The sequence below is a fragment of the Haliotis asinina genome, chromosome 13 (genome assembly GCF_037392515.1).
Source record: "Haliotis asinina isolate JCU_RB_2024 chromosome 13, JCU_Hal_asi_v2, whole genome shotgun sequence".
Classification (NCBI taxonomy): Eukaryota; Metazoa; Mollusca; class Gastropoda; order Lepetellida; family Haliotidae; genus Haliotis; species Haliotis asinina.
Genome location: NC_090292.1, coordinates 38,223,887 through 38,243,957, shown reverse-complemented (window position 1 = coordinate 38,243,957; position 20,071 = coordinate 38,223,887). Strand labels below are relative to the sequence as shown.

The following is a 20,071-nucleotide window of genomic DNA, read 5'->3' as shown; positions in this document are numbered from 1 at the left end:
CTATGAGACACAGTTAACCTACCTTGTACTGCATGCTTGGAGCACTGCAACTGTCTGACCAGAATGGCTATGAGACACAGTTAATCAACCTTGTACTGCATGCCTGCAGCACTGCAACTGTCTGACCTGAATGGCTATGAGACACAGTTAACCTACCTTGTACTGCATGCTTGCAGCACTGCATGTGTCTGACCAGAATGGCTCTTCTGAGACACAGTTAACCAACCTTGTATTTCATACCTGCAGTGCTCTTAGTATCTGACCAGACCCGTGAAGGTCCCGTGGTAGAATAGGCCTTCAGCAACCTACGTTTGCCATGAAAGGCAACTATGCTTGTCGTAAGAGGCGACTAACGGGATCGGGTGGTCAGACTTTCTGATTTGTTTGACACATGTCATCAGTTCCCATTTGCGCAGATCGATGCTCATGTTGTAGATCACTGGATGGTCTGGTCCAGACTTTATTATTAACAGACCGCCGCCACATACCTGGAAAATTGCTGAGTGCGGCTAAACTCACTCACTCACTCACTCACTCACTACCTCAGTGTCTGACCAAAACGGCTCCATTTGAGACTCAAATTAACCTACCTTGTACTTCATGCCTGTAGTGCTGTCTGTGTCTGCCCAGAACGGTTCTATCTGAGAGTGAATGACTTTGCCTGTTGGGTCTTGGACCTCGACATCCACAGCATTGACAAACACTTTCACCACCTCCACACGTTTGTTAGCCATGGAGTTGTACAGAATCACAGACCTATCAAAAGGTGAATTCAAACAGTATCAGACTCTTCCGTTACATTGTCGTTGAGAATAAAACCAACACCATAATGTTTCAGATCAACCCTCATTACATACGACATAAGGTAACCATGCAGAAATTCATGTTCAGACACTCTTCTCTGATAGGATAGAGTTATTTCCCTTAGACTGTAGTGGCCAGGAAGTGAACTGTTGAACGATATCTCAGAGTCATCCCTGTATCTGATTCATTTGACAATCTGAAATTGGAGTGAAACAGTTTCCAGGTGAAAAATAGTTTTACGAACAACAAATTATTCTGTGTAAATCACAGAAAATAAATATTCCTCACCTAAAATTATCTGACAACTCCATCACAGTCTTGTCTGGCAAAGAATCATGGGATTCCCTTAACTCATCCTGAAACAAGGAGTACATGGTACATTAATACACTTTGCTTCACACAACCATGCAACACAGAAACAGTTCCTTACACTTTCAGCATGAGTCTTCACTAAACACATGCAATACAAAGTCAGAAATTGTAACTATAAATTGTATATTTATATACTTATCCCATCTCACATTATGCAGCTCTCCTCTTCCTCTATGTGTGGAAATGTGCTATGAGCTAAGTTGAATCAAATCTCGCTGGCCTCTGACCAACCGACATCTGCCCCCACCTCAACATCGGCACCTGTCAATCATCTCTATAACCGTGCAGCATGCTCAGATGGTCATGTGATGAATTGTGCCTGTCATTCTCTTTCTGGCCACTACACCATGTGGACGTGTGTACGCTCAGTCTCCCACTATATTTCACGAGGAAACATCTTCCATTATTATATCATGGAATGGACACAAGACAAGTGGCTGACAGGGATCATCAGTGGTCTCCATGGATCCTTCATCATCTCTACATTTGAAAGAGATTGTCTTATCAGCTTGCCGGTCATCACCATCACTGGACTAAGAGATTACTGCTATTGTATGACTTTTTCTGGAGAGGCTTACAGCCTCTTATAAGTTAAAAGGTGTGGCTGCTCACATCTCCAACATGACATACATACCGAAGTTGCTAAAAGGAACTTACCACATTGAAGTAGTATGTTTTGTCCTTGAAGTCATTCTTCTCACCAGCCAGCAGGTATGTGGCACACTCTACTATCAAGCGTTTCAGATTAGCTAGGGACTCCACTATCCTACAACACACAAAGTGTATTCCCATTTTCGAAAGAGTGAGAAAAAGAGTATGTCAGTTTAGTTTCACATGGCACTCAGCAGTACTCCCGCTATATAGCAGTGGTCTGTAAATAATCAATTCTGGACCAGACAATTCAGTGATCAATAGCATGAGCAACTATCTTTGCAGTAGGGAACCAAGCCTGACCACCCCTTCCCATAAATCGCCTCTTACAACAAGCATGGTTACTGAAAGTCAATATTCTAACCAGTCCCTCACAGATCTCTAAAGTAATGGCGTGTTGGTGTGACTGTGGGTGTGGGTGTAGGTGATGGTGTGGAAGTGGGTGTAGGTGTTGGAGTGGGTGAATGAGTTTAATGGGTGGGGGTGAAAGAGTGAGTTCACATTTATCCCTGCATTCCATTTATCAGCATTACCACATGACCAAACGTACACATTTATGCAAGTATCTAAGCAATACATCATAATAAAAAAAATGACATAGGAACCTAAAATGGCCTGTGTATTGACTGTTCACATCTCAGGAACTTATGGCCCACAGAAGCCTGACTGTAACTTACCTGTTGCCATAGTCCACTACCACAAAGTCCTTGGCTGTGCCAGTAATGCCGTCGTGGTGCTGGAACAGCCCCAGTGCCCGCCGCGCCGTCACCAGTTGGCTCATCATCTCCACCGAAGGGAAGGCTGATGACGTAAACTTCCTAGCATATGACTGAGCCATGGAAAATATGACTTCACCTGACCTGCAAGCAGCAGAGGTCAACAGTGAAAACAGCAGGGGTCAACAGTGAAAACAGCAGAGGTCAACAGAGAAAACAGCAGTGGTCGACAGAGAAAACAGCAGCAGTCGGTTCCAAATGCATTCCCGTGCTTCAAATACTCAATAACACCCGGAAATTGGCCAACACATGATGTTTATCCCCTAATTGTATTTCAAGCATGATTACATCAGCATTATTTCAGTTAATTATGTTTGAAAATCAAGTTCACCTAAAGGAAACCATCAAACTACTGAGTTGTCAGAGAATGCTAAAGTATTGATATTGCAAACTGTAACTTTCTGAATAAAACTGATATTTTATACTCATTTTGACTCATGCTGTTATGCTAATCTCCTCCCTCTATGTGAAGATAGGGGAACACTTGACATACCTTGGAAGTTCCCTTCTTAAAGTGGACATACAATCCACTTTGACGTGGACACATGAAACTGCCGTGAAAACCAACATGCCATAAGCATGGCGATTGGGAGGCTTTGATGTCATGAATAAAGATAAGCATAAAATATAAATTTTACCTTTAAAATTACATATTTTTCCTTATCCTCACTCATGCCATTATACTTACAGAATCCGACGGAATTGGTGGTGGGTCAGGCCACAAATGGATTCTTGTGACTGTCTTTAAGTATGTCCAGCATTATGTTGGTCTTGTTCTTCCAATACCCATCTCAAGATTGTCCCTTCAAGACAAGATGTCCCTTCGAGACAAGCTGCAACCCTTCTCATGTTCAAATATTTTCTTAACAAGTAAAGGGTCATAATCACTCATGCTAGCCTGTCCTAGACGTGCAAATGGACTCTCAACCATTTCACTCCACAGAGCATATTGGTCTCTAAAAGTCACATGATAAAAGGGTGCGTGTAACTCAGCACTTTGTGGAACCGTTAGTTGTTGTGCTACAACAAGTGGCCCACACTGTTGAATGCCTGATGTTCCGTGTCTCTGAGGTAGTGGTTGGCAAACACCACATACGATGTCCAAAAGCAGGGCTCCATTACAGTTGTAAACAAGCAGTTTCCGTGTACAGTGAGTGTAGACACTAGAGCTCTAACTTTGTATTTGAGGCTCCCAGAGGTTCATGTCCTGCTCCTTTATAGTATAACAGCTCTCATCCACACTGGGATCGTATTCAATGTTATTTCCATAAGTGTCTCCTTAGAAAAGGGTTTGAATAGGCACTTGAATTTTCATCTCCATGTTTTGTTCATTGGCGATTATTCTGAGAGCTCTGACAGCTCATAACAATAAATCCTGTGTATCACATGGACCGAGGGCTGTAGATAATGCCAGGATATGGAATTTTAGCAATAAAATCCCATCTCAGTCCCAAATGTGCAGCATCACAAAGTCCAGAGTCAAATCGAGTTTGACTAAAATCCAGAGTATGCATGCACTTGGAGGCAGGCCCTCTTTTAGTTAGCATTCCGGAGGTCCCTGTATGTAGGCATTAGGGAGTCGGCTAATTTAACCGCTTTTGACTTGGTAGTTACATTGGACTTCGTTTCGAACACGAATGTGAGTCTTCTTCTTTTCTTCACGTCTGGTGGGTCGGGTCCATGGACCTGTACCTCAGTGGTGATACTAGAGAAAGAGCTCTCTGATATGATCGGTGTAACCACTGTGGACATCCTGTCCATGCAGTAGAGAGGGAGAAGTTGAAGCAAAATGTGTGACTACACTGGGCCTGATTGGCTGAGGTGTATCTTGGTTACGCATTTCGTACAAAGTATACTCATCAGACGGAGATACTGGAGGTGCTCGTGCCTTTTTATAGACAGTCTCGGTGGTGGTGTTATTTGTGACGTCACAGGAGTGTTCTCATGCTGTGACGTCATGAGAACACTCATGAGAACTGAACAACTTGTACAAATGTGTGTGTTATCACCTGATAACACCCACTATCTTTCTGTATACCTGTGTACATTATCACATATCTGATATCACTCACTATCTGTTTGTACATTTGCGTGTGTTATCACATATTTGATATCACCCACTATCTGTTTGTACACGTGTGTATGTTATAACACAAGATAATTCACTATCCATTATTTGCATCTTGTACGAAGGAATAAGAAGAAACTCTGAAATGACAATTAAGAAGCTGACGTACGTAATATTCTTGCCTTTATGTGCATCACTTCTACAGTGTCAGAGTCCTTGGACTCGCTCTGTTGAGAAGTAATGAGTGGCGGTGGTCTGTAAATAATCGAGTCTGGACCAGACAATCCAGTGGTCGACAACATGAGCATCAACCTGTGCAATTGGGAACCGATGACCTGTGTCAACCAAGTCAGTGAGTCTGACCACCCAATCCCGTTAGTCGCCTCCTACGACATGGTCGCCTTGTATGGCAAGCATGGGTTGCTGAAGGCCTATTCTACCTGATACCTTCATGGGTCTTGAAATTTCTGTGAGCCCCCAAGAAGAAAAGCTCAAATAATCAAAACAAAGAAAATAGGAACTTTCTCTATTTTTCTATTTGCAATATGTCATAATATCCAGTCACATTTTTTAATGTAATCGGAAAATTATAATAAAAGAATTTCTCAAATTGATTGATATGCACGTGCACAATGAAGTAGCCCCATACATGTGCATGTAAAGATTTTGATGTTTTGTCAAGAAGGTCAAGAAATCATTTAGAACAATTTTGACACTCATCTTGCATCACACATTTGTTAGTGTTTGTTTCCGTCCCAGTCATTTGTTTTAAAATGAAAATCGTATACATGCAAATTACAAGCCATACACCAATCATCTTTCAAAAGCAACTACATTCCAAATACCTATGGTTGTAAGGAAGTGCAAATGGTGATGCACTGTCAAAACTTTCAATAACATCATATCAACATTGATTGACTCCAAAAAAAATGAAGATCCCCTACTTTTTTTTAAGAGTATATGTACAGTCGTACAGTTTTCAGATATCAGTGCGGTTAAAGGATACAACAGCGAAAAATACCTCCAATTTCAAAGCTTTGTATGAACAACATGGAAGGTGATATGTTTGATGGCGATAGTCGCTCAAAAGCTCATAGCACCCTTGCTAAGAGTATTTGCACAGTTGTAAGAAGCGAGTTTATTGCATAAAGATTGATTTATTATGACGTATACTTGCCACAGTCTAGTATGAAGGCTATGATTGGTGGAAATCATTCACGTGACATATGGCAGCCAATCATATTACACCATTGGAAATGGTTCTAGTAAACATAACCTTATAGAATCAGAAAGAAGTTTGGTGGAAAATCATGGTGCATCCACAGGATGTACATGTAAAATATATATGTGCGTCCTTTCAAACTTGCACGCACATATTATGCAGGACACATGGATAGATTTATCCCTGCTTTTATGTGGCATCCAAAGAATCTCTTAAGCTATCATATACCCATGATAACTAACAAAATTATGGCCTCTACTACATTATGGCATATGTGGGATAACCTATTATCAACTTGTTGGCCTCTTGTACATACCTAAATAACCCATTATTGATATGTCTGTCTTTTGCATGTTATCACTCACCTGAGATGACTTTCCATCAACCTGTCCAGATGTTTGTAGAATGGCCTAGAGGTGAAGTATCCACTCCAGTAGTGATCATCACGGTCAGCATAAGTGAAAAAATCTCCACTGAGCGTTGGGATGCCCTTCGGTTGACTTCCTGCATCTACCCCCATGGTCTTGTAAAGAGTGTTAAAGTAGTCTGACAGTGTACCAAACTGCATCTGTCAGGACATGATTGTGTAAAGTGAGACAATATATCAAACTGAATCTGTCGGAACATGATTGTGTAAAGTGAGACAATGTACCAAACTGCATCTGTCAGGACATGATTGTGTAAAGTGAAAAAAAGTACCAAACTAATTCTGTCAGAACATGACTGTGTGAAGTGAGACAATGTACCAAACTGCATCTGTCGGAACATGATTGTGTAAAGTGAGACAATGTACCAAACTAATTGTGTCGGAACATGATTGTGTGAAGTGAGACAATGTACCAAACTAATTCTGTCAGAACATGATTGTGTGAAGTGAGACAATGTACCAAACTAATTCTGTCAGAACATGATTGTGTAAAGTGAGAAAATGTACCAAACTAAATCAAAACTCAATCAAAACAGCACAGTATGTCAGTGTGTACCTTGGCATTGAGTTCTGAATGAGAGTTGATGTAGTTGAATATTTTTTGGTAATTGGAGAACTGCTTGTCCCATTCATCTGCCTGGTCATAGCGGAAGTCGTCTCCAAGGGGGATCAACAACACATTCGTCTTGTACAGCTGAGCCTTCTTTCGATACTGGTCCAACAGAGTCAGGGACCTGCAACACACATTACTCTTGGTATCTCAACTGGGATTCAAACCTACAGTCCAATAATTCTGATAGCACAGCAGCATATAAACTGAACACATACATTGAACCACCCTCTTGAATCTTAATTTTGCTACCACATTAAGCCCCCTATATTGACAATACACACCATACTCTCACATTAAGACTCCATGTTAACAATACACACCATACTCTCACATTAAGACTCCATGTTAACAATACACACCACACTCGCACATCAAGCCCATGTATTGACAATACACACCATACTCGCACATTGAGCCTTCATTATTGACAATAAATACCACACTCTCATATTGAGCCCTCATTATTGACAACACATACCACGCTCTCACATTGAGCCTTCATTACTGACAACACACACCACACTCTCACATTGAGCTGTACATTGACAAAACATACCAAACTCTCACATTGAGCTGTACATTGACAATACATACCACACTCTCACACTGAGCCCTCATTATTGACAACACACACCACACTCTCACATTGAGTCCTCATTATTGACAACACACACCACACTCTCACATTGAGCCCTCATTATTGACAACACACACCACACTCTCACATTGAGTCCTCATTATTGACAATACATACCATACTCTCACACTGAGCCCTCATTATTGACAACACATACCACACTCTCACATTGAGTCCATTATATTGACAATACATACCACACTCTCACACTGAGCCGTACATTGACAATACATACCACACTCTCATACTGAGCTGTACATTGACAATACATACCACACCCTCACAATGAGTCCATTATATTGACAATTCACACCACACCCTCATACTGTGTCCCCTATGTTGACAATACACCACACTCTCACATAAAGACCCTATTTTGGCAATACATACCATGCTCTCACATTGAGCCCCTATATTGACAATGCACACAAAGTCACGGTATTGACAATATACATCTCTGCAACAATGAGACCTTATGTTCATATTGTCATGCGTACCTCTCTGCCACATTGCCATCATTGACGGACACAGGGTTTAGCTTCCAGGGGCACTTGTACTTAGATCCAGGCAGTCTACGGAAGTCGAATGTGCAGCATATCTTTGGATCTGGGCCACATGTGTGAGGGACGTCGTAGGAGTAGAATGGCATCATATGACAGAACATATCAGTGCCTCCCTCATCATCTGACAAAATATTCATTAACAGAACATATCAGTGCCTCCCTCATCATCTGACAAAATATTCATTAACAGAACATATCAGTGCCTCCCTCATCATCTGACAAAATATTCATTAACAGAACATAGCAGTGCCTCCCTCATCATCTGACAAAATATTCATTAACAGAACATATCAGTGCCTCCCTCATCATCTGACAAAATATTCATTAACAGAACATAGCAGTGCCTCCCTCATCATCTGACAAAATATTCATTAACAGAACATAGCAGTGCCTCCCTCATCATCTGACAAAATATTCATTAACAGAACATAGCAGTGCCTCCCTCATCATCTGACAAAATATTCATTAACAGAACATATCAGTACCCACTTGTCATCTGACGAAACATTCACTATCAGTAACAGAACATATCAGTACCCACTTGTCATCTGACGAAACATTCACTATCAGTAATAGAACATATCAGTGCCTTTCTCATCATCAGATGAAATTTGTCACTGTCACATTGCTTCCCATTTCACTGTGAGTGTGACACTTTTTCCCACTTTACTGAGACACTGCTCCCCACTTAATTGTGATACTGTTCAACACTCTATTGTAACAATGTTTCCCACTTTACTGAGAGTGTGACACTGATTCCCACCTTATTGTGATACTGCTTCCCACTTTACTGTGACACTGCTCTCAACTTCACTGTGATACTGCTTCATATCTTACTTTGACACTACTCCCTATAATACTGAGACACTGCTCCCCACCTTACTGTGACACTGCTTACGACTTTACTGCTGGCCACTATACTTGATACTGCCCACCACTACTCCCCTCTTTACTGTGACACTGTTCATCACCTCTGACACTGCTCCCCACTTTCCTGTCTCTCCTACCCACTTTACTGTCACACTGTTACCAACTTTACTTTAACACTGCTTCTTACCTTACTGTGGCACTTCCCTCCACTTTACTGTAACACTGTTCCCTACTTTACTATGACACAGCTCTCCACTCTACTATGGCATTGCTCCCCACTTTACTGAGACACTGTTTCCTACTTTAATGTGACACTGCTCTCCACTCTAGTATGACAATGCTCCCCACTTTACTGTGACACTGCCCTCCACTTTACTGTAACATGGATTCCCATCTTACTTTAACACTGCTTCTTAACTTATTGTGACACTACTCCCTACTTTACCATGACACTGCTCCCCACTTCCCTGTGACACTGCCCTCCACATCAGTGTGACACTGCTGCCAACTTTACTCAGACACTGCTCCCCACTTTACACTGACACACTTCCCCACTGCTGCCCACTTCACTGTGACACTAATCCCCACTACACTCTGACACTTTTCCCCATCTTACTGTGACACTGCTCCCCAATGTACTGTGACACTGCTCCCACTTTACTATGACACTGCTCCTAAATGTCCACAACACGTACCCCACTGCTGCCTCCACATGAACTCCAGTGCCTTCTTCTGAGCCAAGTGTTTCTTGATGGAGTAGTGCACCCGCTGAATCAGCATGCTCTTCAGGCCTGTGCGCTTCAGTATATAGGCCATGGTTGATGAGTACCCAAATGGATCTATTGCCCAGCCTGACTGGGGCTTAACACCTGCAATACACACAGCACACATTTCATACCAAACAATGGTGTCCAATGTAGGACTGTACAAGTGTAAGAAGACAACATACCTGCAGCAGTTGGGCCTTACCAACTGTGGCAACATACATGTGGACTCTACCACAGTAAGATAACTTGCCCAGGTGACAAGATATCAACATCAGCAGCAGACACATATCTGCCATGCTGTTAGCCATTATATATTCAATCATCCATAAACCTCCCACAATGCATACATCCAGCTATTACCATGACATAACCACTGGCTGAGACAAGAAAGGGAAGTTAAGTTGCATGAGTGAAGTGTTTATGTTAGAGGCAGATTATACCAGACCTAGTGTTCCAGCCAGCCACTGATGACCCTCAAGAAGTTGGTCTATCATGGCAAAATAGTGGGCGTTGGCTTCATCGGTCATCACCCATCCTCCTGTCACAATCTCCAGTTGACCACTGTCAATGAGTCTGGAATGAAAATTCATAACACTCAAAAACTAACAATTAGGGCTGGAATAACAATATTTTGTTCAGTAGCTAAACAGAAACGAGCATAGCATTCAAAACTATAAGCATCGTCACCCTGCATTCCTGAGCGCCTGAAAACTTTCCCATCATGACATATTTTGACTTTAGGAAACAGCTAGCTGCAGAAGACACCAATATTTCTCGAAATTGTCTTTGATATCCAAAGTTATAATACAACAAGTCGCCTTCAGTAAACATGGATCAGCCTGGTTACACACTCGCAGAAACAAGTATTGCCACAACCCATTGTTTTCACAGTATCAGTACGCTAACATGAACCAGAGCTAAGGAATTTAGCTCTCAAGGAAAAATTAAAATCCAGTCGTAAAATGAATGAAAAACTGCAGCGTGATAAGAGAAGGAAACGTGATAAAACTCTTTTGATGATAAGGCTGCATGACCATTGTAGTGATTTTCTAGATACTGGTATATAATCCTCAAGAACCTGCACAAGTATCAATAACCCTGACATGAGAACAGCTGATTTAATTTTGGAGGAAAGTTTTAACTGCCATCAAACCCCTTAAAATGTTATGCTGAGGTATGATACAAATTGATATGTAAATCAAAATAAACAGCAGAAAATTCTCATATCTGATAACCTAGCACAGTGTCAACATCTGGGGCAACCAAATGCAATGACACAGAAGACCCGGCCTCCTCTTCACTAATTGTATCAGTTGTTGATTCTGACATGACAGTGTTGCCTTTGATTCTGTGTTCCAGGATATGATGATTTTTTACTGTAGGTTCTCTTTGGGAAATTCTGCAGCCAATAATGTAATAAATATGCACAGTGAGATTGAGATCAGGACTCCTATCTCGTGAAGTAAGAAATCCTTATCTGCACATGTATGATGTGGATAAGCATTGTCATCCATGAAGACTGGATTTGTGCTAAGAATGGTCATTGAAAAGTGTAATAAGTGAAGAATACAACAAGAGTCATCAGAAGATGACATATCACCCCGGCCCTCACATATTTGAAAGGACAAATCATCTGACAGTTACTTGATGTTTTCTTAGATTAAGTTTGAATCGTTTCCATGGAAGTCATGAAAAGTGTAAATGCCATATATCTGTAAACAGCAAAAGGCACCACTTCAAGATCTGTGTCATATATCTGTCCAGATCTGTTGAAAGATATGAAATGGTTTTCGAGTTGTGTTCTGGAAACAAAGCCTATCCCTCCATTTTGAGATGAAGTCAGAATTGTTTCAGTGGAAACTGGGAAAAATATAAATGTCAAAACATTGTAAATAGAAAAAGGCACCACTTTATGGTCTGCCAAGTTTTGCTCTAAGACATTAAATAGTTTACTAGCTGTGCTCCAGAAACAAAGCCCATCTCTCCATTTTGAGACTAAGTCCGAAACGTTTCCATGAAAACCCAGAAAATTACGAGTCACAAAAACCTGTAAATAGCAAAAGGCACCAAGCTGGGGTCTATCACATATATCTACCAACTTTTGCTGACAGATATTAAGAAGTTTTTGAGTTATGCTCTGGAAACGAAACACACCTCTCACTTTTGAGACAAAGTCTGAATCGTTTCCATGGAAACCAAGAAACTAAGAACTAAAAAAGCCTGTAACTAGCAAAAGGCACCATTCCAACTTCTGACTGTTATATCTACCACATGGAATGGAATTTGAGTTCTGCTCTGGAAACGAAAGCCCATCCCTCCACTTTGAGACTAAGACCGAAACATTTCCAAGGAAACCGAGAAAATAATAAATCACAAAAACCTGCAAATACCAAAAAGTACCATTTTGGGGTCTGCCACACAGATCTACCAAGTTTTGCAGAAACATTTTGCACGGTTTTTGAGTTCTGCTCCAGAAACAAGCCCATCCCACCATTAGATTAACACCAAAATATTCGATGAAAATATATATATATAAATGCCCAAATTCTGTAAATAGCAAAAGGCACAACCATAAGTTGAGATTATTATATCTATCAATTTTGGTCTAAAAATATTGAATGGTTTCTGAGTTATGCTCCAGAAACAAAATGATTATGGACAGACAGATGGATGGACGGAAGAACGGACTGAGGACGGTGGAAGGGCGGGCAGGCGGGTGGAAGGATGGACGGATGGACGGACAGACAGACCAGGCGTCGACTATATCCCCTCACATTACATGCCGGGCAGGATAGTCCTGTTTTCAGAAGACTATGTTTTTAGTCAAAAAATGTCAAAAAAACCACCAAACTTTACTTGCCGGTTGATATTCTGTTGTGCATAATGAGTTTCTGAGGCACCAAACAAGAGATCTTCTGTCATGAACAAAAGAATTTGACTTAAGTATGACCATAGGACAATTCCTTCTCCATGACCTCTAATTCTAGGTATGTCAGGTTAGCCATGCTGCTTTGTGCCCTGAAGCTTACAATAGATAGGATGAACACCTATGTCTTGTCATGTGTGTACTTACGCCTTGACTCTCTTCTTGATGCTGTCATCAACCTCTCCCCACCAGTGGGAGAAGAATGAGATCTCAGCATACATGAACTTGCGATTCTTGTCCTCCTCCAGCTTCCTCACCATGTTGTCCAAGATTGGCTTTGTCTGGGACCGGTAGTAGTCTTCAAAAGTCTTGATCCACCCTGGATACACAGTTTACACATCTGTTAGTGATTCAAGTAGCAGAAGATTGTGACATATGACACACCTACAAACTGAAAAGAATTTCACCTTTCAAGGTAACTGAGACACACTGGACTCTAACAGTCCTGTGAAAGTCGGTATCTACCTTTGGTGCTCGATGATTTGTCTTGATAAATGTTTAGAGGCCTGTAATATTACAAACTGGTCCTCGCAAACAGTCCATTGAAATAAACAAATACCACGGATGATACGTAGAATCAAAGCTTATTTATATTAGATACAGCAGGGGTTCATTGAAGAATCAACTCTGGAGGTTGCCAAGTGAGTGACATGTGTTTGATTCTATTTATCATCAACAATCAAGCTTACAAATTGTTTAGCTTGTAAACACACATAAACAGTGCCTTGTACAAAAAGGTACATCTCATCTCACCAAATATTCGTGATCACAGGGTCACAGTGTAAGTGGGGTGTATGTTGTGTATGGTGTACAGAACGACGCGTACCTGGGTCACAGTGTGAGTGGGATGTATGTTGTGTATGGTGTACACGACGAGATGTACCTGGGTCACAGTGTGAGTGGGGTGGATGTTGTGTATGGTGTACAGGGCGATGTGTACCTAAGTAAGAGTGTGAGTAAGAGGGTGTGTTGTGTATGGAGACACAAGGAAGACATGTACCTGGGTCACAATGTGAGTGGGTGTATGTTGTGTATGGTGTACAGGACGACATGTACCTGGGTCACAGTGTGAGTGGGGTGTATGTTGTGTATGGTGTTCAGGACGACATGTACCTGGGTCACAGTGTGAATGGGGTGTATGTTGTGTATGGTGTACGCGACGACATGTACCTGGGTCACAGTGTGAGTGGGGTGTATGTTGTGTATGGTGTACAGGACGATGTGTACCTAAGTAAGAGTGTGAGTAAGAGGGTGTGTTGTGCATGGAGACACAAGGAAGACATGTACCAGGGTCACAGTGTGAATGGGGTGTATGTTGTGTATGGTGTACACGACGACATGTACCTGGGTCACAGTGTGAGTGGGTGTATGTTGTGTATGGTGTACACGACGACATGTACCTGGGTCACAGTGTGAATGGGGTGTATGTTGTGTATGGTGTACAGGACGACATGTACCTGGGTCACAGTGTGAGCTGGGTGTATGTTGTGTATGGTGTACAGGACGATGTGTACCTAAGTAAGAGTGTGAGTAAGAGGGTGTGTTGTGCATGGAGACACAAGGAAGACATGTACCTGGGTCACAGCGTGAGTGGGGTGTATGTTGTGTATGGTGTACACGACGACATGTACCTGGGTCACAGTGTGAGTGGGGTGTATGTTGTGTATGGTGTACACGACGACATGTACCTGGGTCACAGTGTGAATGGGGTGTATGTTGTGTATGGTGTACAGGACGACATGTACCTGGGTCACAATATGAGTGGGGTGTATGTTGTGTATGGTGTACAGGACGACATGTACCTGGGTCACAGTGTGAGTGATGTGTATGTTGTGTATGGTGTACAGGACGACATGTACCTGGGTCACAATATGAGTGGGGTGTATGTTGTGCATGGTGTACAGGACGACATGTACCTGGGTCACAATGTGAGGTGGGTGTATGTTGTATATGGTGTACACGACAACATGTACCTGGGTCACAGTGTGAGTGGGGTGTATGTTGTGCATGGTGTACACGACGACATGTACCTGGGTCACAGTGTGAGTGGGTGTATGTTGTGTATGGTGTACACGACGACATGTACCTGGGTCACAGTGTGAATGGGGTGTATGTTGTGTATGGTGTACAGGACGACATGTACCTGGGTCACAGTGTGAGCTGGGTGTATGTTGTGTATGGTGTACAGGACGATGTGTACCTAAGTAAGAGTGTGAGTAAGAGGGTGTGTTGTGCATGGAGACACAAGGAAGACATGTACCTGGGTCACAGCGTGAGTGGGGTGTATGTTGTGTATGGTGTACACGACGACATGTACCTGGGTCACAGTGTGAGTGGGGTGTATGTTGTGTATGGTGTACACGACGACATGTACCTGGGTCACAGTGTGAATGGGGTGTATGTTGTGTATGGTGTACAGGACGACATGTACCTGGGTCACAATATGAGTGGGGTGTATGTTGTGTATGGTGTACAGGACGACATGTACCTGGGTCACAGTGTGAATGGGGTGTATGTTGTGTATGGTGTACAGGACGACATGTACCTGGGTCACAATATGAGTGGGGTGTATGTTGTGCATGGTGTACAGGACGACATGTACCTGGGTCACAATGTGAGGTGGGTGTATGTTGTATATGGTGTACACGACAACATGTACCTGGGTCACAGTGTGAGTGGGGTGTATGTTGTGCATGGTGTACACGACGACATGTACCTGGGTCACAATGTGAGTGATGTGTATGTTGTGCATGGTGTAAGGACGACATGTACCTGGGTCACAATGTGAGTGGGGTGTATGTTGTGTATGGTGTACAGGACGATGTGTACCTAAGTAAGAGTGTGAGTAAGAGGGTGTGTTGTGCATGGAGACACAATGAAGACATGTACCTGGGTCACAGTGTGAGCTGGGTGTATGTTGTGTGTGGTGTACATGACGACATGTACCTGGGTCACAGTGTAAGTGGGGTGTATGTTGTGTATGGTGTACACAACGACATGTACCTGGGTCACAGTGTGAGTGGGGTGTATGTTGTGTATGGTGTACAGGATGATGTGTACCTGGATCACAATATGAGTGGGGTGTATGTTGTGTATGGTGTACAGGACGATGTGTACCTAAGTAAGAGTGTGAGTAAGAGTATGTGTTATGCATGGAGACACAAGGAAGACATGTACCTGGGTCACAGTGTGAGTGGGGTGTATGTTGTGTATGGTGTACAGCACAACGTGTACCTGGGTCACAGTGTGAGTGGGGTGTATGTTGTGTATGGTGTACAGCACAACGTGTACCTCGGTCACAGTGTGAGTGGGGTGGATGTTGTGTATGGTGTACACGACGACATGTGCCTGGGTCACAGTGTGAGTGGAGTGTATGTTGTGTATGGTGTACAGGACGATGTGTACCTAAGTAAGAGTGTGAGTAAGAGTGTGTGTTATGCATGGAGACACAAGGAAGACATGTACCTGGGTCACAGTGTGAGTGGGGCACTACAAACACCTGCAGCTGGTTGGACGGTGACCACTGGTTGACATCGTAGCTGATGTCCCAGCCCTGCTTCCACACTCCACCATCAGGGTTGTCAAAGGGCAGCAGTTCAAAGATTTCATGCATCTGCAAACCAAAAAGGCATTCTCATGACTTACTCACTCTAGTAACTTTTCTCATAGCATTCCTATCTCCTATACTGTAACACTGAGTGACAATAGTTGTAGCCCTTCAAGGGCTTTGGGAAACGGGGCCTTGATTACCCTGCAGTCACTGTCTTGCATGCATGTAGTACAAGGAAATGGTACATCTAGGTAGGATATTTCCTATGAATCAAAACTTTATGCAAACTGCTCTTGGTAGGATATTTCCTGTGAATCAAAAATTTATGCAAACTGCTCTTGGCCTCAATTGCATTTTTCAGCAAAACCAAGTATGCCAGGCCTTGTTTCTACTGACTTGGTACACATCCCCAGATACTTTACATCTACTGACATGATACACATCCCCAGACATCTACATCCACTGACCTCATACACGTCCCCAGACATCTACATCCACAGACCTGATACACATCCCCCAACACCTACATCCACTGACCCTATGCACGTCCCTCGACACCTACATCCACTGACCTCATACACGTGCCCAGACACCTACATCCACAGACCTCATACACGTCCCCAGACACCCAACATCCACTGACATGATACACGTCCCCAGACACCTACATCCACTGACATCATACACGTCCCCGGACACCCACATCCAGTGACCTCATACACGTCCCCGGACACCTACATCCAGTGACCTCATACACGTCCCCAGACACCTACATCCACTGACATGATACACGTCCACAGACACCTACATCTACTGACATGATACACGTCCCCAGACACCCACATCTACTGACATGATACACGTCCCCAGACACCTACATCCACTGAACTGGTATGCGTCCCCAAAACACCCCTCATGCACTGACCTGCTACATGTCCACAAACATCTTACATCTACTGACCTGATACACATCACCCAGACACTCTACTTGTACTGACCTGATACTCTGCAGCAGCAGGTCTCTCTGACCAGGTACACACGTCCTGTTGCACAAGCTGGATTGCCTGGGCCTGCACCTCGTACTTCTCCTCATCCCTCTTCTGGTCTGGGGACAGCACCTCCATGTTGACCACACCTTGAGCAGGCCTCTCTTGGTGCTGCTCCACATGCTGGACAGGTTTCTTGACCTCCACAGGATTGTCCAGCTGGAGCACCTCCTTCAGGCGGTCAATACCAGAACGGTCGCCCTTGGCAATCTTCCCCACTGTGTCTTTAATTTCTTTAATCGTCTCATGATTGCGTATGATGTCATCTTCAATTCTTTTTATCTTTACTTCTATACCATCCAATGCTTGCTGAAAGCAAGTAATTGCAATTAGTCATCAGTTAGCGTCCTGCTATATCAGAGTCGATTAGAAACCTGTGCATCCTTCCTAGTCATACATTCCAAACACAAAGCTGTCGAAGACTACAATGTTATATTTTTGTCAAAAGACAAACAGAAAAATGGTTTGGCATAGAACTTACCATGTATTTGGATGACAGAGGATCCTTGCGTGCGAGTCCTTCATGTAAGAACTCATAATTAAGATAGGTTGAAAGACTGGCCAATGCAAATATTGCCAGCATGAAATAGAGGAAACTGATTTGTCTCTTTATTTTTCTTGGCCTCAGCTGTATGGGCATGTTGCACCTTGGTATCTGTCCTCGTCACTGGTGAACTATCACTACATCCCACATGTTCCCTGACAACAAACAACACTGACAGTCTACAACCAACCAAACCACACTAAGAGTGGTTTCAGGAGGGATCCAACTGTTTGTTAAGCAAAGATGCTTGGTGGGTCATTAAACCCTGACTTGAAAAAGAGAGTTAGTACTGCATCCACAACATTACATAACAAATTTCGCCAACACAAAAGAATATTAATTTCAAATTTGTTGGAATGTTGGTGTTGTACATATTCGTAAAATTTATGGGAGAAATCAATTCTAACAAAACTGCAAAACAAATTTCCTTAATTTCATTCTGGAGCTATTTCACTTATGGAATATCTTGACAGTGTTATGGCCGCTTGAATGTATAACTATTTGGTTTATGGAAGATTTCAAGAATGAAGAACTAACAGATTGCTTACTTAACTCAGAGCAGGCAACAGGAAGACAGCACTCAGTAGGATATGAATGATATCACTACTGGACACACAGGCTTTGCCCGATCAATTATCAGCCATTCAGGAAACGACAATCCATTACCAGAAAAAAATCGAACAGAACAAAAAACCCAATGGCGTGACAAGCCAATAAAATGCCACAAATCACTTGGAAGAAGTAAACTTCCTTGAACCTATTTTTGCTAAACTTTGAAATCACTAAGTACCTATAATGGATGTCGATCATCACTCTAAGACAGCCATTTCTCCACAACTGAGAAGAATGATAATGAAACATTTAACATGCTGACCTGTATCAATGGTAATTTAAAATATGTTTCATGTGTTGACTCGGTAGTGATAAAGAATGAGATAACAAATCACAAACTCAACCAAAACTGAAACTATGAGTAAACTCATGAGGCCGTCAGCGAGATAGCAAGAGAGACTGGTCCCAACATCTACATACTAACTCAGTACTTGGTACGCAACAGACTATGTCAAGCAATGTCGACTGACAGTCATGTACAGGGTACACAAAAGACCGTGTCAAACAATATCCACTCACTCACTCATGTACAGGGTTTACAACAGACTGTGTCAAAACAATGTCCACTCACTCACTCATGTACAGGGTATACAACAGACCGTGTCAAACAACATCCACCTGTACAGGGTATACAACAGACCAAGTCGAACAACATCCACTCACTCATTCTCAGGGTATACAAGAGACTACGGCTGTGAAATAACACCAGCAAACCAGCATACAGTATCTTGTGATACAATCATGGCAATATGGTGTAGATTCTGCAATATACTGAGTCATCCAGAGTTAGCTCCCTTTGAATTTTCTGCCCTTGGTTTCCATAGCACCAAAATATGCTCTACGTATGCTTTTATTTTTTTTGGTTTCATGCAACATTTTACATGTGGAAGTGTCTTTATAAGTAGCTCCCAAAGTGTTGAATATTTCACAATATGCTTTAAGTTTTGTGGGTTTGGATGGTTTCATATGTGACATTTTGGACGAATTAAGATTCTTCAAATAGACCAATCTTCAATGAAAAACAAGATTTATGGATGTCACGTACCTTCTTGTTGTGAATAACATGATGTTTCAGAGTGTATGCTTGCCCCTTCAGTCATGACATGTTGCAGTTTCTGGACATTATATGTTCTTGGGTTTTGTCAGATTTATCCTGCAGCTTCATGGGGGTCGAGAGAAGTGAAAAGTTTACACACAGAACTGGCCCCAGTAACAAAAGTTACACAGGTTATTGCACAAATAATTGCAATCAACCATGATTCAAAAACAAACACTAAAAGATGATTATCTACTCTAGAACTAGATCTATGAGTGACATATAGTATACAGTTTTGGAATCAAATTACCTAAAGGAATCAAACAAGTTTTCCTTTCAGAACATCTTCATTGTTTTACATTTAGTTACAATTAGTTTCTCCATGTCTAAGGCATGTTTTGATAACACAAACATGTTCACCTTTCATTGAAACCATTTGGTTATCACCAAATCAGTGTGTTTTTCAATTCTTTCTACAATCATTCTGCTGGCATAGTATTTTCCCAAAGGTTAAACTAATACAACTGCCACCTGTGTTCCAATTAGGGAACAATTAGGAGATAATCCTATTGTGTTGACATTTTGGA

General features: G+C 42.3%; 1 protein-coding gene across 2 annotated transcripts in view; it reads right to left on the bottom strand.

Moving 5' to 3' along the window:
• Positions 1–20,071, bottom strand: part of LOC137260464 (alpha-mannosidase 2x-like) — a 98,331-nt gene that overhangs the window by 19,331 nt on the left and 58,929 nt on the right. Inside the window, exons 2-14 of one of the 2 annotated variants that reach the window (XM_067798128.1) lie at positions 17,774–17,991; positions 17,245–17,601; positions 16,162–16,309; positions 12,844–13,015; positions 10,216–10,343; positions 9,699–9,872; positions 8,068–8,254; positions 6,877–7,054; positions 6,259–6,461; positions 2,505–2,687; positions 1,834–1,942; positions 1,093–1,160; positions 591–756 (exon numbers count right to left, since the gene is read on the bottom strand). In XM_067798128.1, the coding sequence (XP_067654229.1) occupies positions 591–756; positions 1,093–1,160; positions 1,834–1,942; positions 2,505–2,687; positions 6,259–6,461; positions 6,877–7,054; positions 8,068–8,254; positions 9,699–9,872; positions 10,216–10,343; positions 12,844–13,015; positions 16,162–16,309; positions 17,245–17,601; positions 17,774–17,932 (2,232 nt within the window). In that variant the 5' untranslated portion in view covers positions 17,933–17,991. The remainder of the gene's footprint in view (positions 1–590; positions 757–1,092; positions 1,161–1,833; positions 1,943–2,504; positions 2,688–6,258; positions 6,462–6,876; positions 7,055–8,067; positions 8,255–9,698; positions 9,873–10,215; positions 10,344–12,843; positions 13,016–16,161; positions 16,310–17,244; positions 17,602–17,773; positions 17,992–20,071) is intronic. The other variant, XM_067798129.1, reaches the window with a different exon arrangement.